This window comes from Protopterus annectens, chromosome 1.part2, assembly GCF_019279795.1.
Source record: "Protopterus annectens isolate FY-2018-M chromosome 1.part2, PAN1.0, whole genome shotgun sequence".
Lineage (NCBI taxonomy): Eukaryota > Metazoa > Chordata > Ceratodontiformes > Protopteridae > Protopterus > Protopterus annectens.
Genome location: NC_056727.1, coordinates 202,938,654 through 202,959,407, shown reverse-complemented (window position 1 = coordinate 202,959,407; position 20,754 = coordinate 202,938,654). Strand labels below are relative to the sequence as shown.

At 39.9% G+C, this 20,754-nt stretch overlaps 1 protein-coding gene across 4 annotated transcripts in view; it reads right to left on the bottom strand.

Moving 5' to 3' along the window:
* EHBP1 (EH domain binding protein 1) overlaps positions 1–20,754 on the bottom strand; it is a 3,513,379-nt gene that overhangs the window by 379,444 nt on the left and 3,113,181 nt on the right. For all 4 annotated transcript variants that reach the window (XM_044055510.1, XM_044055511.1, XM_044055512.1 and 1 more), the window contains 3 exons: positions 17,153–17,294; positions 16,927–17,033; positions 15,212–15,335 (listed from right to left, as the gene is read on the bottom strand). In XM_044055510.1, coding sequence (XP_043911445.1) covers positions 15,212–15,335; positions 16,927–17,033; positions 17,153–17,294 — 373 coding nt within the window. The remainder of the gene's footprint in view (positions 1–15,211; positions 15,336–16,926; positions 17,034–17,152; positions 17,295–20,754) is intronic.

The following is a 20,754-nucleotide window of genomic DNA, read 5'->3' as shown; positions in this document are numbered from 1 at the left end:
TGTGGTCAGGGCCTAGGCAAGGAATACAGTATGAATGAAAATCTTTATGAGGTATTTGCTTTCCACAAGTAATGCAATTATTAACTTTTACTGACATCGGTAGGGAGCAAGAAAAAGTTTCCCCAATGGGGTACTTAGCTTTAGCTGAAGACTTCGGTTCTGAAACTCGAAAACGAAAATTTCAGGAGTCGGCCGACTGGCACTTACGAACTGTTTCTGCTTCAGGTGCCGCACGGCAAGAAAGACTGATGTAATGGCATCGGCTGCATGTTTTACATCCCTGACGTCATGGAAGAAGGGACAGAAATCTGACGCAGGACCCGGGACTTTGTTAATCAGGCTGACTGAGGGCTACCTGCAAGCAGATAACCCAAATGTAATGACTGCAACAGTGAAATACGAAGATCATCTCCAAAATCGTGAAATTCAAATTCGCGACTACCCACATACACACTCCACACAGAAACAAGCACAAAAACACCTTCCTCCCTACAATATAAACCAACAAAACACACAAAAACACAACAAAACAAACACATGCGCCAACCCTACATGCACCCCTCCCACTCCCAGAAAGACTGATGTGATGGCGTCGGCTGCATGTTTTATACCCCTGATGACCTGACGTCATGGAAGAAGGGACAGCAACCGATGCAGAACCCAAGACTTTGTCAATCAGGCTGACTGAGGGCTACCTGCAAGCAGATAACCCAAATGTAATGACTGCAACAGTGAAATACGAAGATCATCTCCAAAATCGTGAAATTCAAATTCGCGACTACCCACATACACACTCCACACAGAAACAAGCACAAAAACACCTTCCTCCCTACAATATAAACCAACAAAACACACAAAAACACAACAAAACAAACACATGCGCCAACCCTACATGCACCCCCCCCACTCCCAGAAAGACTGATGTGATGGCGTCGGCTGCATGTTTTATACCCCTGATGACCTGACGTCATGGAAGAAGGGACAGCAACCGATGCAGAACCCAAGACTTTGTCAATCAGGCTGACTGAGGGCTACCTGCAAGCAGATAACCTAAATGTAATGACTGCAACAGTGAAATACGAAGAATAACTCCAAAATAGTGAAGTTCAAATTCGCGACTACCCACATACACACTCCACACAGAAACAAGCACACAAACACCTTCCTCCCTGCAGTATAAACCAACAAAACACACAAAAAACACAACAAAACAAACACATGCGCCGATCCTACATGCACCCCCACTCCCCTGCTACTTATATATACTAACTCTGAGGTCGCACTAAAAACACAAACACGCAAAAACCACCACTACACATTCTATAGGAAAGTAAATAGTGCAGGAAGAAATAGCCAGGGAATTATTATGGTTAGACTTGTATAGGCCCTAGGGCCGATAGCCTACTACCAACCTATGAACCTACACAACTCTTGCACAAACACATATCACATACATATAAATACCACCACTCGCAACACTTTCACACTCACAATCTTACCTACCTACCCTAACCCATACCTCAAAACTCCAAACACACTCACACACACTAAAATCCCTACCCAAAACCCCTAGTAAAACATCACTTACCTGACTCTCAAGCTACATCCACACTGCGGATTTGACATTTTCCACATTCACCATTTCCGCACTCGGTATTCTCCACTTTCACGGAAGTGCAGTTTTGTCACTTCTGTCTCGAGCTACTGAAGTGTGATATTTCAGTAGTTCGAGATTCTGAAGTGAAACCATATATATATATATATATATATATATATATATATATAGATATATATAGATATATATATATATATATATATATATATATATATATATATATATATATATATATATATATATATATAGATATATATATATATATCTATATATAAAACTATATCTATGTATATATATATATATATATATATATATATATATATATATATGTATATTTATTTATATATATATATTTATATATGATTTTTTATCATAAGGTCGAAGTGGTTTCAGTCAAACCCACTTCAGTTGACGTCCGGAGGCCGAACAGTGACAATGTCGAACCCAACATTGTCAAAGTATGAATCTCACCCCCATCTCGACCCATGTTAAAGCCTGTTCCGAGGTCGAAGTTGAGTCATATTTCGACAATGTTGGAATTTGACATTGTCGCTTTTGCGGACACGGGTCGACAAACTTAGGATAGTAAACCTGTATCATTCTATGTATATATCTATATATACAGTGGATATAAAAAGTGTACACACCCCCTGTTAAAATGCCAGGGTTATGTGATATAAAAAAAATGAGACCACAATAAATCATTTCAAAACTTTTCCCACCTTTAATGTGACCTATAACCTGTACAATTCAATTGAAAAACAAACAAGTTTGTTAGGGGAAAAAATATATACAATAAAAAAATGTTCAATAAATTGGTTGCATAAGTGTGCACACCCTTAAACTAATACTTTGTTGAAGCACCTTTTGATTTAATTACAGCATTCAGTCTTCTTGGGTACACACCTGCCATCGATTAAAGAGACTCTGATTAACCCCAAATAAAGTTCAGCTGTCGTAGTAGCATTTTTCGGACATTTACTCAGTTGCCTGCTACAGTAAATGCCATGGTTCGCAGAGAGCTTACAAAGCATCAAAGGGATCTCATTGTTGAAAGGTATCAGTCAGGAGAAAGGTACAAAAAAATTTCCACAGCATTGGATATACCATGGAACACAGTGAAGACAGTCGTGAAAAAGCGGAGAAAATATAGGACAACAGTGACGTTGCAAAGAACTGGACATCCCTCCAAACTGATGAAAAGACAAAATGAAAACTGGTCAGGGAGTTTGCCAAGAGACCTACAGCAACACTGAAGGAGCTACAAGAATTTCTGGCAAGTACTGGTTGTGTACTGTATGTGACAACAATCTCCCGTATTCTCCATATGTCTGAGCTATGAGGTAGGGTTGCAAGATGGAAGCCTTTTCTTACACAGAAAAACATCCAGGCCCGGTTAAAATTTGCAAAACAATATATCAAGTCTCCCAAAAGCATGTGAGAAATTGTGTTATGGTCTGAGACCAATGTTGAACATTTTGGCCACAATTCACACAAAACTATTAGGTGTTGAAACTGACAATAATCTAAAATTCGACATGCACATAGCCCAAACAATTAAGGAAGTTAACAAAAAGCTCGGTCTCCTGTACAGGAACAGACAGTTTATCAATAATCATACCAAGGCTACCTTAGCAAGGACTCATCTCTTATCCATTCTCCTTTATGCCTCCCCATTCTTAACTAACCTTCGCCACACTGAATTAAGCAAAATGGAATCCTGTTACAAAAAGATTGCCAAGTTTGCTACTGATGTATCTCATAGATCACATCACTGTCTAGCCCTCAAACAACTAAATTGGTTTGAGTTACCTCAACTACTCCTACTCAACCAACTCTCAATAGGTCATAAACTCTACTATCTTCCTGACAAAACCCCAGCTCTTATAAGTTCATAGGTTCATAATCTAATTCACCCCTGTACCACCACTAGAACATTAAGATCAAGTTATCAGAACCACATAAAGGTCATCAAACATAAAAATGATGCTGGTAAATTCCTCTATGCCTGCTCCATTGCCAGAACCTGGAATTCACTCCCAGGCCACTTGACTGCCACCTCCTCTACTTCCCAATTTATAAACCTTCGCAAAACTCACTACTTAAATAACTGGCATTGTTCATGTCACTCCCCAGGTTAAGCCATCCCACTGCACTGTTACTAGGATTCTGCTAAGGATCAAATGGTGGTTTCCCACATCACATATGTTAATGATAATAAAGTAACTCAACTCTCATGTATTCTTATATCTATGGATATGGCTTTCTATCAAATATTTAGACAGTGTTAATCTCTATCTATGCTCAAATGTATTCTTAATATGTATGAAATTGTTTTTCTTATATGTTGACTATATTGCCTCTATTCTATTGTACTGGTATTTGGAGCTTTTCTCCCCGGGCCTCCGCTGAAAATGGACCTGTGTCCAGTCAGACTTTCCCAGTAAACAAATGTAAAATAAAATAAATAAAATAAAATAAATTCCAAAAGGTACATTTGGTGCAGAAGCAACACTTTGCATCAGCAAAAGAGCACCATCCTCACGATGAGGCATGGAGTTGGCAGTATCACGCTTTGGGGTTGCTTTTCTTCAGCTTGAACTGAGGCTTTAATCAAAGTGGAGGGAATTATGAACAGTTCCAAATAACAATCACTTGTGGCCCAAAAATCTTCAGGCGTCTGCTTGAAAGCTGAAAATGAAGAGGAATTTCACCTTTCAACACAACAATAACCACAAGCATACATCCAAATCGACAAAAGAATGGCTTCACCAAAAGAAAATTAAAGTTTTGGAATGGCCCAGTCGCAGCCCAGACCTAAATCCAATAGAAAATCTGTGGGGTGACCTGAAGAGGGATGTGAACAAAAGATGCCCTTGCACTCTGATAGATTTAGAGCACTTTTGCAAGGAAGAGTGGGCAAATATTGGCAAGTCAAGATGTGTCATGCTGATAGACTCCTACCCAAGAAGACTGAATGCTGTAATTAAATCAAAAGGTGCTTCAACAAAGTATTAGTTTAAGGGTGTGCACACTTATGCAACCAGCTGTACATTTTTTATATTTTTTCCCCTAATATATTTGTTTTGTTTTTCAATTGAATTGTACAGGTTATAGGTCATATTAAAGGTGGGAAATGTTTTGAAATTATTTATTGTGGTGTAATTTTTTTTATATCACAAAAAACTGGCATTTTAACAGGAGTGTGTACACTTTTTATATCAATTGTATATGTGTGTGTGTGTGTGTGTGTGTGTGTGTGTGTGTGTGTGTGTGTGTGTGTGTGTGTGTGTGAGTGTGTGTGTGTGCGCCCGTGTGTGAGAAAGCATACGTCCCTGAAGGAAAAGGAACAAGGATACTTCTGGAGTCCAACAAGGACAGAGGTGACCAAAAGCCACATCCGCCAGGTCTCAAGAAAGAAATAATGTGGAAGGGGGAGAGGGAAGGCTGAAAACAAAAGGAAAAAGCAACAACTCAGATGGAACATTATGGCAAGTACATAACTTCTTTATCTAAAGTTGTTGTTTTCATTTGGTCTTCAACCTGTGGGACAGAGTCTCCAGCTACATAAATCTTGGGCGGACCTTATGGAAGGATATTCCAGAGCACGGCAGAACCAAAATAGGCCCTGTTCCTGGAAATAATGTCCAATTTGTAGTGAGATATAAAGGTATAGGAGTTTGACCAAGTAACTGCAGAACAAATATCATCAATGGGCACTCTAGACCGGAAAGCAGCAGAGGTCTATACTGACTTAGTGGAATGAGCTTTGATGTATAGCTGTAAGGAAATCCCTTTATTAGAGTAAACCAGAGAAATACAGCTTGTAATAGAATTTGCCAGTGAAACTTTAAAAACTGTTTTCCCAAATTTAGTCTTAGAATATGAAATAAAAAGCTGTTCAGACTTTCTGAAGTGTTTAGTCCTATCCAAATAAAAATGTAATTGTCTATGTACATCCAGCATATGGAGTTTGTATTCTCCTCTGTTTTAGAAATTAGGGAACAACACTGGAAGACTGACTACCTGATTAATATTAGCCTCAGAAGCAACCATGGGCAGGAAGGAAGGATTGGTGCTCAATGTAACTCTTTGTGGAACATCAAATAGAGTGGTTTGATAGATGATGCCTGAAGTCCAGACACTATTTTAGCTGAAGTGATGGCTACTAAGAAAGCAGTCTTCCAAGACAAAAGCTTCAAATCAACCTTTGCTGCTGGTTCAAAAGGAGGAGCAACCAGTGCTTGTAAGACCATGGTAAAGTCCCAAGCAGGAGTGGGGTCCTTAATGGGAGGATGAAGAGGAAAGGTATCTTTCAGTAAAGTCTTGCACAGCTTGGAAGAGGCCACAGGTAATGAGTTTTCCCCAACATGAATGTTCAAGATAGATGCTAGCTGCACCTTATGTGTGGAAAACTAGCTCTGTTATATAAAAAATGGATGTTAAAAAATCTAACAAAGGAGAAACGGAAGCCGTAAAAGGATCCAGATGGTTTCAATGGGCCCAATTAGAAAATCTCTTGTACTTGTTGTTATATACTTTTCTGGTGAAAGGTTTATGTGCTGCTACTAAAATATCCCTAACTGGGGAAGAAAGTCCAGGATTTCTAGCCATCAATGGAATTGGTGCAACCAAGCGGTCACCTTTAGGTTGGGTAGATCTGGGTGAGGACATCCTGAGGGATGGGAGAGAACATCCAGAGTGGGATCCAGAGTCCATGGTGGACACACTAGGTGAGAACAAAGGAAGGGTCATTTGAACCTGAAAGCTTTGTTTTTGTATTAAACAGTTTGTCTTAGTAGCATTGTCAAGTTCCTTTTTTATGCTTGAAGACTTTACAAGTAGACTGTGATTTTATTCTATATTTTGGTCTTTGCCTTGAACCAAAGGAAGGGAAACCACACTTGTGAGGGCAAAAAGGGAGCAATGAGAATAACTTTGTTCTTCAACCTCTGAGCTTTCTGAAGAAACTTGGGAATGAGAGGGAAAGGGGTAAGCATAAAGCAGACCAGGGGGCCAAGCATGGGCTACAGCATTTCTCTGTGACTGTACCTGAGGAGATATCAGGACAAAAAACTCAGTGCATTTGGTGTTGGAAAGAGACACGAAGATTGCAGCAAAGCTGATCCCATTTCTGGAAGATTATGTCTGCCAATGAAGGATTCAGAGACCACTCATGAGACATAAGAATGGTCCTGCTGAGCCTGCCTGCAATTCTCCTCAATGTCCGTTGTCACTAGAAAGTGGCTGGAGGAGATTGTCCATTGCTACAACCTCATGGCCTCTGAACATAAGCGATAAGACTCGGTACCTCCCTGCTTGTTCATGTACCAAACAATGGACATGTTTTTTGTCTGAACTGCAATGGTCCCTGAAGGAATACAGGTATGAAGGACTTGCAAAACTAGGACCATCGCTCTCATCTCCAGGATGTTTATATGCAAATTGGTCTCTAAGGGTGACCAGGTGTCTTGGACTGTCTGACCCAGAAAATGCCCCCCCCCCTCCCCCACAAGCTGGGACAGATCAACAAATTGCTGTATGCAGATGATGTGGCATTACAGGCTGACTCTGAGCTAGAACTTCAGCAAAGGATAGGAGAATGGAATGCAAAACCGAAGGCACATGGGTTGAAACTAAGCACAGATAAGATGGTGGTAATGGCAGCAAACTGGGGAAATCAGAAGAAGATGAGAACAGAGATAGAAGGGAAATAGAAGGGAAGATAATGGAACAGGTAAACAGCTTCAAGTACCTAAGAGGGGTGGTTGAGGAGAAGGGAAATCTGAATGAAGAGGTCAAAGCTAGAATCAGAGGGGCTGCAGCCAACTAGCATAGAGTGTCAGGTGTAGTTTATGACAGAAGAATGCCAAAGAAGCTGAACAGTAAGATGTACAAGACAGTGGTGCAACCAGTATTACTGTATGATACAGAAACCTGGACAGTAAAGGCAAAACAGTTGAATAAGCTAGAGGTGATGGAAATGAAGTGCCTGAGGAGCGTGGTAGGATGCACACTGTGGGACAGATGAAGTAATGAGGACATAAGAGCAGAAGTCAAAGTAGCTCTAATTGCAGAAAAGATCAAAAAGAACAGATTACGGTGGTTTGGACATATGTGCAGAAAAGAAGACAATCTGGTGAGGAAGATTTGAGACAGACAGGAAGAAGGTAAGATGAAGTGAGTACATTCAGCAAAGAGGTGAATGGATTGTGTGAAAGAAGATCTTCGACAGTCAGGCATGAGTGCTGAAGAAGGCAGGAGTGTGGCACTGAATCGAGAGAGTTGGCAACAGTTGACAAGATACCCCGACCCCATGTAGAAAAAAAAATGCGAAAAAGGGGGTTGATGATGATAATGACCAGAGCTGGGAGGCATCCATGGTCACAGTGGCCTTTGGGGGAGGAAGGATAAAGGGATGACCTTGTTCTAGAACCTGTGATTGAAGCCAATAGAGAAGAGATTCCTTGCATACTTGACAGTCTGATCGGATGGTTTAGAGGATAAGAAAGGAGGAACTACTGAACTACTAGAGTCCACTGAAGAACTCTCATGTGGAGACAAGCTGGCGGCATAGGAAGGTCCAGAATCTGTTTGACATGGAGTCTGAGGGTAGAGATTCTGTCGGGAGGAAGAAGAGCTAAGCAAGGTGTCATGTCCAGATGGGCTCCAATGAAGTCTATCACCTGTACTGGGTGTAGATGTGATTTATTCAGGTTGATGGAGATGCCCAAGGTTGAGGGTAGCTGAATTAGGAAATCCCTGGCTTGGAAGAGTGCAGTGAGCAGCCAATCGTCCAGATAGGGAAATGCATGGAATCCTTGCAGTCTCAGGTGAGCTACCACTACTGACATTTGACACTTGGTGAACACCAGGAAGCTGTAGTGAGACCAAAGGGGAGTACTCTGAACTGGTAGTGACTTGCTCCCAGCCAGAAGTCGAGAAACCTTCTGGAGCACCTGCTCATTTTGATGTGATAGTGTGCGTCCTGAAGGTCTACCGAGCACATCCAGTCATCCTTCGGCAGGAAGGGCAGAATGGACTGAAGTGTGACCATTCAGAACTTTGAATTAGCAATGCATTTGTTCTGGTTTGTCTGATCCAGAATAGGTCTGAGGTCCCCCATTTTCTAGGGCACTAAAAAGAATTGATGCCGGATCCAAACTGTTTTTTGGGGGATGGTCTGGATGACACTTTTTGTGAGCAGCTTTGAAATTTCTAATGCCACAGCCTCCCTCTGACTAGGTGGAACATTGGGAAGGGACTTGGTTGGAGAGGGATTTTGGAAAAAGGGAATGACATAGCCTCTGGATATTATATTCATCATCCAACAGTAGTTTATGATGGCTTCCCAGGCTGTTGGGTGTAGAGAAAGACATCTCCTGACTGTCTCCAGAGTCGAGCAGTCAGGCAATCTTTCAGGACTGCTGACCGGGCTTGTCCAAGAAGCTATCTCGAGACCCCTGGCTCATGGGACTCCCTCTGCTATGAGGGCAGTGTCTGTCATTAGCGCTGTTTCCACCTCTGCCTCTGGAGGAAAAATCTACCGGTGATTCCTGGAAAGGACCTTGAGATCTTCAGAACCACAACTTCTTGCCACCACATTGGTTCCTGGAAAAGGACCATTAAGGGGTGGCAAAACAGAGTCCGATGGCAGACAAGGTCTTCCTGTTCTTTTCACTCTGGGAGAGCATACCTCTAACAATGGGAATAAACAAAAATGATCTGTAAAAGGTGCCTTAAAGCATTTCATGAAATCACAGAGCCGCATCCAGGTGTGGAGCCGCATGTGAGATCAGCTTCATGGATGTATTCACTATGGAAAGAAGGGTGGCCATTCTAGAGGAAAAGATTTTCAGTTTCTCTGCAGACATGGACCCTGGGGCAGAACTAGACAGCTGCTTAACCAGGTCTCTCTGAAGTCTGGTTACATGTGCCAAATAGTTCAGTGCCCACAAAGCAAAGGTAGCTGAAGTGTACACCCACTTCCTGAATCTTTCCACCGCCAGAGATTTCCTGTTTGGAGGGTGAACAGAGGAGCTCTCCTGGGCCAGGTCCATCTTGGTGGCTGCGACAACCACCATGGCATCGGCAGGGATGCCCTTAGCCCAATGTCGCCTGTCCAGAGGTGCGCGAAGGATCTTGAACATGCATTTGGGGATGGGATCTACTATGTCTGGCTCCTTCCATGCTCTGCGGGAGATGAGATCAATAAGAGGGTCTGCAGGGGGACACACCCAAGATGTAGATGGGCCTGACCCAAAGGTTTCCAGGAACATCGACTCATCTGGGTTAGGGTTTTGGACGGACCACCCACCTTTCTGTTGCAGGATTTCCATTAGTCTCCAAATGTGACTTCCTCAAGTAGGGATCTGGGGGACCCTTCCCATTCCTCCAAATAGGTGTTCTCTGTAAAGGAATCCATGTGTGTCCTTTTGCAAGTATGCTTATGAGGGACCTCCTCAGTGGGGTACTCTGGGAAAGTATAGGAAGATTCAAGGTGTTCCAACTGAAAAGAAGTCTGGAAGCTCTTTTGGGCAGGCTGTCCAGGAGAAGACGGAAGGGATGCCTCTTGCACAAACTCTCCTGAAGAGGGAGCGGGCTCCAAGGGGGAGAGAGCTGAGTCTGTCCTAGGGATGAAGAGAATCCTCTCCACCACCTCAAACGTAGAGGGTGAATGGGAATCTGTAGAAACTCTCACAGAGCTAAAGCTGTCGGTGGAGAAACCCTATGAGCTCCCGCCACTTCCGGATCCAAGGGGGGTGTTGCAGCTGAACTATCAAGTGCAGCGTCTCCGAGGGAAAGAGACAGCTCGAAAAACTTTGCAGCGGACAACAAACTGGCAGACCTGCTGCCTGTGCCACAGCTCCAACAGTAGCCCCAATCTGAAACTGTCAGGGCCGAAGTACTCAGGGCAACCACTGGCACCAATGTGTCGTCTCTTGGGATCAACTCCAAAACCATGTGTTGGATTGGAGGAGGACAGATAGAAAATCAACAAACAGCCAGCAGATAATGGCAAAATGTACTACTACTTTATTGAGTAGTAATGAAACACAAGAAACAGACTGGTTTCGGCTCCAAATAAATCCTAGCCTTCTTAAGTGTTAAAAGTACTACAAAAAATGTGATGCCTTAAATAACAAACATATAAGTGAATGCTGAACAATCATTGGTTCCCTAAAAATGTTCATTCAATCCAGGTGCAAATATTGCACCTAATTTAATTATCCATTTCTTTTCCTTTGAATCCAAAAGGCTATGCCATCCAGCTTTATTAGCCCTGTTTCCCAAGAAGGCTAGGATTTATTGGAGCCAAAACCAGTTTGTTTCTTGTGTTTTACTACTACTCAATAAAGAAGTAGTACAGTTTTTCATTATCTGCTGGCTGTTTGTTGATTTACTACATTTGGTTTGAGCCGTGCAGTTGCCGTATGGGCAGGAAGCCACTTTGGTTTGTGTTTGAGGAGAGATAGGGACAAAAGTAGGCTGGAGGTTACCAGATCCAACAGGAGACAGAGTGGGCAAAACCCCCAGTTGATTTGTGGCTTGAGAAACTTCATCAACATTTTGTTAACCTCAGCTTTAGAAAGGCTCTATGAGGACCTTCGCAGATGAAGCAACCCAGGGAGGTCTGGTGGCTGGTCTAGGGAAATGAAGTAGTGGCAACTTGGGCCAAGAGGAAACTGGCTCCAGAGAAAACCTAGGGGAATGGATCCAGACTGATTCCTTGATGACACTCAGATTCGAGGATTTAGGATCCAAAGTTTTGGTGGACTTATGAGAAGGCTCCCCGGGCAAGGAAGCACTTCTGTCTGGGGACCTTTACTTTTCTTTGCGCCTCTCGGTGGGAGTTTGAGCACCTGAAGTGGATGGAGAACCAGAAGAGAAGGAAGAAGGCAGAAGACCCCCTCAGGATCAGTTTGTTCCTCCTGTCAATCAGCACACGCTGACTGAAACCAGCACATATCAAACAAGAAGAGTCCAGGTGACAGGCCCTCAAGCAAACAATGCATTCCATGTGGCAATCAGATAGAGGAACTTTATGACCACATGTAGAGGACTTTTTAAACCCTGCTGGCTTATCAGACATAGTAACGGCCAACTAGGGAAACTAACAGAAAATTTGTTAAATACAGGAAAAACAAAGAAAGGGCTTAGAATACAGAGCTAACCACTAGAAGGAAAGTTTTAGATAGTTTTAAGTTATTTTTTTTAAAGAAAGGGGAAAAAGAAAATAAAAGAGAGATAGGAAGAACCATAAAGGGAACGGACCCATGTGATTACAGATATAGGACATGGAAGATAACTAGGAAGAGCAAGAGATTTTAAGGTAAAAACTTTGAAAACTACTCACAAGAACCAAAAGGAGCTCAAATATTTGCTATCCCGTGCTGTCTGAAAATGCAGCAAATGAGACCTAAGGGATAAAAGGGGAGCAGGGTATTATGGGTAAGGGAGGAGCTCAGATTTTTTTGGATCCTAGAGCTGCAGTATTCGGCTGAGTCAGATCAGAGATTGGATCTGAACCCACAGGTTGAAGACCAAATGAAAACAACAACTTCAGATCCATCCTTAGAGTCCTCAAAGCATATCCAATCCCCAACCTGTAGGAATGGGAGAACTGACTGAATAGGAAAAATTCCTTCTTTACATGTTTGCTTGTTGCCAACTGAGATGTAATACTGTCCAGAGGTCCTTGGACTTTTTGGGCACTAAAAAGAAGCTGGAGTAAAAACTGGATACTCTTTGGTCCATCAGGATGTCCTAGAATGGTCTCTTGCTGAGCAGGGCCTGCACCCCCTTTACTGCTGCTTCTCTCTCTCTCTCTCTGGGTGGCATTAATTGGTGTACAGGTGGAGGCATGGAAAAGGTAATTAAGTAGTTCCCAGATATGAATTTTCTTACCTTACATGCCAGTATGTGCAAGAAGAGACAGCTCCTGACTGCTACCACAAGGGAACAGTCAGGCAACCCCTTAGGGACTGTAGGAGCAAAATCCTCAAAAGGATCCCCTACCTCCCTCCCCGGTTGTTTGGTCCACCTCTACCACTGCAGTGACTGGAATCAAACTCTACCCTGCCCAAAGAGTCTGTGCCCAGTCTACCAGGTGAAACCAGGCCTGTCTTCTCACTGCTTGACCTGATCTCACTGCTCTGGCTGCTCCATCTACTGCATTAAGCATTAGGCACACTGACTGACCAGAAATCGTATTCATCATAGCCACTTGGGCTTCTAGTTGAGAGAGTAGATCACCCGCACCCATTGGCAGCTGTTTCAAGGTCCCCATTCCTAACTTAGGGTATTTATTAAAGTTCATTAAGCCAGTATTGTTTCAGTCTTTAATGTTAATCAAGAGTGCTCTTCTCAGCACTTGCAAAGTACACACAATTGCCTCCATTAGCAGTTCATACGGGGTTACATATATATCGGTAGCATACTTAAGTACAATTGTAATTTTTTATGGTCCTGTCAGTCCTACTACGACTAGGTCTACACATCTGGGTACTTTTCTTCCATAATGCTATTAAACTTTACGTGTGGTTCTAAACGAATGGGTATCTGCTTTACACACTTACTACAAAAAGATCAGTTAGTTAGGGGGAACCCGAACATGTCCACAACCACCACATTCTTAAAGTTCGTAGTAAGCTAGGCATCAGTCTGGAAGCAGTATCATTCTCAACACCATGTAACTTCGTAACCCTTGCTGCATCAACAGTTACAGACACATCAGGAGAAGAGGATTCGCACAACAGGTTAAGCTTTACCGGTAAATTAACTAATGATGAAAAATAAAGATTTAGATTTCCTATTCATATTTTAACAACTAACATATGAAATCTCACTGCCCTTACACCCACATTCAGTAATGTGTAGAATGTTCTCCTTTGAAGTCTAGCTTAGACTTACAATTCTTCAAGATTCAATAAGTTGAATTATTTGTACAGCTACTTAATATTGACAGACTTTAAGACGTGATATTTTTCATGAATAACATTACAAATTAGAATGATATAAAGACACACTTGTTAATAAACAAATCATGGAACAGACATAATAAGACAAACAGAAAGACAAAGATGGAAAGTCAGAGTACCAGAAAACAAATCTAATGTACAGGTACACTTGAAATGAAGTTTAAACTTCAGTGTTTAACATTTAACAAGGCACACCAAAAGTATCTTTAAGGACATATTATTTTTTTTTTCAGACAGTACACTTCTAAACATAAAATTAATTCAGAAGCAAGAAAATAGATGGTCCCTCTGAAGCTGTAAGGTTTGAAAAGGTTTTAAAGTACATTGGGATCTGCTCATTAAGAGATTACTGTGGATTGTCAGCAACTCATGATTACCTTACTAACATGCTAACAGAACAATACAGAGCTAATCAAATAATCAGTTAATGGTACTTAATTAAATACATCTTCATCTTATGTACATAATTATTCTGTAATTATTTCTCAATTTGGGATTTCAAGAGGACTACAAAGTCTAAAAGAAATGATGATGGCATTGGTGTTTTCATATCTTCTTTAAAATGAGTGACCAAATTAATTACCACTATAAGCATACACAATTAATATAACAGCATAAAAATTAATAACACCCATGTGTGTGTGTGTGTGTGTGTGTGTACATATACAGACATAGATAAATATACACACACACACACACACACACACACACACACACACACACAGTGTAAAAACAAGTGCCCAGACTTTATATTATCTACCTCTACATATATGGTGCAGAAATGACATTCTATCTTGTTGTATAGCACATAATAATATTTAACAACAGGAATTTAAAAGGCAGTTCTGCTATAAGAAACAGAGTGCAATACCCACCACAAGAAAGTATCAGAAATTACACCACGGTAAACATTACAATAAGTACAGCTGTCTATTACACCACTCACTGCTCTCTTTAACCTGAAATACAGATCATTGTTCAGACTTATCAGCCCCTCCCCAATGGGGAAAAATAAAACATGTTTTGCACTTATCAGGTGCCACTGGTACAGCTAAAGTTGTCATTTAACCAACCATTGTACAAATATGCATTTTTTTCCCTTAAATTATAAAATGCAACCTACACTACAGCTGAGCTTTTTTTTTTTCAAAGCTGCTCTCCTGAAAAATAATTGTACAGCATCAGTAACAGGATACTATTCTTAACTTTCACGGGTTTAGTCAATGGAGCCTTCCCCTTGTACTGTGCTCTGTTTCATGCAGTACATGGCTTTAGCTGGCCAAATCTTTTTTGGACTGAATCAGTAGAACAGTGAAGATCTTACTTTTTTTAGCGGCAGCATATCAATGAGACACAGATATGTATTCCAGCTCTGCATGGATGAACACACTGTTCAATAGTGCTGGCTCACACGGTATCAGGGCAAGTTATCACTTCCCATGAAGGCACTCTTATCACCAGGGCCCAGAGAGGTGGCTGCAAATCACAGCCTTTTCATTTTCAAGGCTGTTCTGCTGAACATTCAGGCTTCAAAGATTCACACTTCCAAAACTCTATAAGAGTTTGTGAACGCTCAATTTGCCAAAACTGTTTACAGTGTAATTGGGCACCGTACCTGTGTCCATGAGATAGCGAAGGCGCTTCTCCACCAGCGCGGCACGGGTGTCAATTTGCTTCTGCTCATTCTCCAGGGCTGCCAATTCTCCTACAACATATTGACTGGTGTCTTTGAACCCTTTCTGTTAGACAGAACAAACAAGAAAGGAAAAATATATTATTTGTACATTGCATTTTCCTACTGCTCTAACATGCAGTAAAGCACTTTCATACATAACTCAGTGCTCATCAGATCAAAACTACCATCTCCTTTTGTGAAACAGCTACTGCCAGTAAAGTATACATATTTCAGTTATAGTTACTTTCTCAATCGACTTCATATTAAGCAGGTTCATTTATTAGTACAAAAACTGCATTTCTACTCAAAATTAAAAAAAGTCAGTTTCATTCAATTTTCCTAAAAGTGTAGCGACAGCCTAGTTAACGGAGTGCATAATAAGACGTGGCTGTGTTCTTTCTATATTACTTGTCTTATAATGCCCTGTAATGCCAATGAGGTGGGATCAGTATGCAATAATTACAAGGCTGGTTGCAAACTCCCAACTTATTTTTCCCATCAAACTCTAATACAGGCAGACAAGTAGGAAGAGTACATGAGTAATATAGAGAAAAACTTGTTACTAGACACCTAACATATAAAACCCTTAATCTCCATTTGTGACAATAATTTAGGAAGAACTTTTGTAGTAGAAAGCCAGAAACTTTTAGTTTCTTCAAAAGAAGAAAATGGAACAAAAGTGTTCATAAGTGCAAACCCAGAAATGGTGACAAAGACAAGTTTCCAGTTTATTCTGTAATTTGCTTGATTTTTCTTTAAAGACAGATTTTTGGCCACCTCCTATCCATGTGTCACATGAGACAGTCTGATGACAAAAACTGCTGTTTACCCTGTTCTTCACAAAAAGGACTGCATTCCATCTAGGAAGGCTTAAACAACTGAGAATAAAGTAACAAGCAAGTTTATAATGTGAGGGACTTCACTGGCCTTTGTGGATTAATAAAGTCAATCAAGTTTATTTAGTAAAATTGCACAAGTTAAGAACTGCCCAGGCTCGATGATCATGTTTTCTTCCTATCTAAACAGGCAGGTTTAAAAAGTAGTCTCCCTGCTTCTGTTCTATAGCTGTCCGTCAACAGCACCTCCCTCCCCACGGTCTATCAAATATTTGCCTCACAAATCAATTTTACACATGATCAGCCTATTCCCCCACTGAGCTGAACCTCCCCGTTAATTAAGTGAAGAAATTACCATATATATTATATTAATGCAAACATCATTCAGCTAGTAATTCACAGCTGATCTGGATAATGGAAAGGTTGAACACCCATTAACCCATGCCAACAAAATGGGTTGTCTGAGAAATTCTAGCAGGTCTCCTGTGACTCTTCCCTCTAACTGCAGCTCTGCGGTATCTGCTATTGTAATAATTAAAATCCTTCTGGTAGATCAATACTGGAATCTTTTTTATGGGAAGTGCACTGATGGAAATGTCTCAAGGAAGCCAGGGATGTGTAACTCAGAAAAAATTCATTTTTTATCTAACAATTATCAGCACACAGCAGACTAATTTGACAGTGCTCCCCTCTCACTCACTTTGAATATACTTCAGTTTGACATCTAAAAAATACAATTCTATTTTTAACAATTAAAGACTATTTTGATATATGGTTTAATTTAGAAGTAATCATTAAAATGCCAAAAAATTAACATACATTTAGGACTTCATCATCTGGTGGCTTCTTTGGAGTTTCAGCTGCTGCTGCCTTCTCCTTATTCCCTTTCTTTGCATCCTCTTGCATTGATCTTTGCCTTTTCATCTCTTAAAAAAGACGGAAGAGACATTTAAAATGCTCCCAAGCTCTCAACTTATGCACTTAAAAAGAATGCCACATCTTGCAAGATTTAGTTACTACACAAAATGACAGTCTAATTTCAGACCTGGCCTGTTTTCAACATATTGACTAAAGGACTGAAGCTGTGTTTTTCTGACTGTAGATTCCTTGTTGAGCAGCACAGGATTTCGAAGATGCTCTGTTGCTTTTCTTAATCGCTCAGCTTTACGATCTTCCATGTCATTCGGCTTTGGGGAAAAATGTAAAAGGAAAAAAAAATATATATATATGTATATTTACCCTGCACTGCAGTAAACTTTATGGCTAAACAGGCTTTTCCTATAATAAGGACCATAATCATAATCCATCCAAAAAGTAGAGTCAAAAATGATAAGGCATTTTCATGCAACTATGTTTTACAAAATAAAATAAAAATAATACAAATCCAAAATCAAAGGTAATATTCTTCAGACTTTGATTTCCTAAGTATTCCATCCATCAGCATTAATCAGCGAGACTTAGCTATGAAGCTGATGGCTTTGGCTTTTATCCATCTTCACTACAACCTAACATATGCTCTATTAAGACTACTGACTACTTTCCTTACTTGAGTTAATTAATAAAAAAAAAAAAAAAAAAACATTTTTTACAGTTCCTGATACTTGCATAACAGGAAGGACTACTTTCTAATTTTATTCACACTGAAATAAACCACTATATGCAGAATGAAGGTAAAAGGTAGGATTACAGTCAAAACTACTGAACTGCATTTCATCACCTGTAACTTCCCAAAGCGCAATCTGTAAATAAGCCCTTTATGGCTAAGAAAAGTGTATAGTTATCTGTCACAGGGTTTCCTGTATTAATGCTGGTAACAGCGTTTAAATGATTCCATCATTATGAAATATCTCAGAAGAATAAGAAACAGCAGTGTGTGGAAATAGCAGATACCAGGGTGCCATATACCAAACAAATATTTCATTTTGGTACTAATCTTTTATTATTTTTATTAAGTGTTTTGAAAGTAAATAGGAAAGCCTGAGATGCATGACTAATAGCTAAGCCTGCTGAATGTTGAAACTGGTTATCAAAAGCTACCAAGACTTTGCCCTTCCTCTGCATTGAGACAATTGGTAATGAGGGAGTTCTCCAATGGCCTATTCTCTGGCCTCAAGCAGGCCTGGGATCCAGAATGCTCTGGGGAAGGCAACTGTTTATCCTCTCTTACAAATACAGAATACCTCATTTACAAATGTCTAAACCATGTTTAAACTAATACAATACCAAGTCAAAGATGAATATTTACTTTCAGAAATATACACAACACATACAATCTAATGTAGCTAAATTTAGAATATGACTATATAAAAGTACTAAGTTTTTTCCATCTGATAAGTTATCACTTTTAATTACATAAACAAATGCTACTGGCTTTTAGCTGCACAACAGGCTCACATATCTGTATGAATTACTAGCAAACCACATTTTAAAAAATGTTTTATTAGTAGGGAATTCTGACACTCTCCTAAACGTATTATTTTACACCCAGCCAGTTCGGTTAGCCTTTTTTTCATAATATCATATTTTTTTCAAACTAGCTTCAGTCTGCATTAAATCTGCTACACAAAGATAAACAGAATATAAAGATCAGACTTGATGCTGTCTCCTTTTTCTTCCAAGTCCAGTATTGCCACACTTTCATCACCAACTTATACAAACTGACAATGGAAGGGAAACCAATGAAAGTTATTGTCTTGGTATATCAAAGCACCTCCTGTATCCGAAGAAGGAAATCCTTTCAGTCAGCAGTGCAGCCCCAAGGAGTCTGCAGGTGGGTGAAAAGTTAGACCGAAAGGAAAGTGCCCCAAAGCAATAATAGTGCTATTGACAAATAACGCATTCTACTCCAGCTTTCAATTTTTATGAACTGATACACTGAAAGGGCAGCAGAACAGTGGACGTTAACTGCATATCTATTGTTCATTAACTAATTCTGCCATACAAGCAAATATGCCTAAGCTAACATAGAGTGCATACATAAACCATGTTGTTTACCTTAGTGGTCTTCCACAGTATTTTTAAACAACTATACTCAATAGCACAATAACAAAACTTTATTGTCACAACATTGCTATTAAATGTTTGTTTCTGCTCTGTCATCTAATTAGACTGTATTTGCTGACATTCTCTAATGGCACCCTGCAGCACTCTTTTTCTGAGGGAATTTGATAAAAAAAGAGGAAGAAGCTGTTGGCTAAGTAGGATATACACCTTACCAAATAAGTTAGGAAATAGGCAAGTGATGTTGCTCAAGAGGTACTTAGCGGCAAGTAAATTCCACATTTCTTTAAGCCAAAGGTGGACCGCAACACGATTTATTTATAGAAAACAAAATGTACATATGAAAGGAGTATATTCAGAAAAAGAAGAGTGTGGTCTGTGTTATAAGCTGAATTTGAGGGCATGTATGGATGGTTACATATTAGTATTTTCTAGCTATACTTAGCAGTTCAAGCCTTGATGAGGGGAAACTGATATTCACACAGTCAAACTATGCTGCAGTCTGATAATCAGTCTGTTAACTTATGAAGAAGTCACAAAACTGTAGTGCTTCTGTTTTCACATTGGAACTACATAAAAGCAGCACCTCAGCAAAGCCAATCTGTTCAGGAGATTTATGTTACATATAAATAAAACCATCATTTATTTATTATTTACTTATTTATTTATTTAACATTTGTTAACCAGGAAAGTCTGACTTGGAACAAGCCAATTTTCAGCGGAGGCCCAGGGAGAAATGCTCCAGGCGCATGTCTTTGCAACATGGGTGGAAACCGGAGCACCCAGAGGAAACCCACATGAACGCAGAGAGGACATGCAGATTCCGCACATAAGGCACCCAGCTGGAATGCTACCACTGCGCCATCCATATGTCTATATATATATATATATATATATATATATATATATATATATATATATATATATATATATATATATATATATATATATATATATATATATATATACATATATATATATATATATATATATATATATATATATATATATATACACATAGAGAGAGAAAGTGAGATATAACAAGCACATCATGCAAGAAAGGCTACCTCTCTTTTCGTGCACATATCATCGCCCTGATACCCATGTAAGGCTAAGGCTTGTCAGAAACAAGCACATGTTTTCAGAAGTAAAATAGTGACACTCTTGAAGAGGACCTGCCCTGGTTAAACTCAAAGTATGCAGGTGAAGGATGTAGGAATCAAACACGGGTCTACAAAATAAGGAAAGTATATTATCATAATTTTTACACTACACTGTTGGACTAGCCCCCACATTATTTAGATGACTATAATAAATTGGAGTGCTGTTACTTTTATTTATTTATTTTTTTTACTGGGGTAGTGCACTGATCTCAATGGACCACTTGCAGGTACAGCCTGGGTGAATAGTATTACATACGAGATAAACAAAACATATTTACAGATGCAAAGATATACTAAAAATGTGTGTTTGGAAGTATGTGTATGCATACACACACACATACATACATACACATTAACAGATGCAAGAAATATGCTACAACATTTAATTCAGGAAGGAGTTTATAATGTCAAAATATGGATGGTAAAATGGAATGTTCTTTAGCAGAGCTTTTTGGACAAGATGTAACCATAATGACTGAAATGG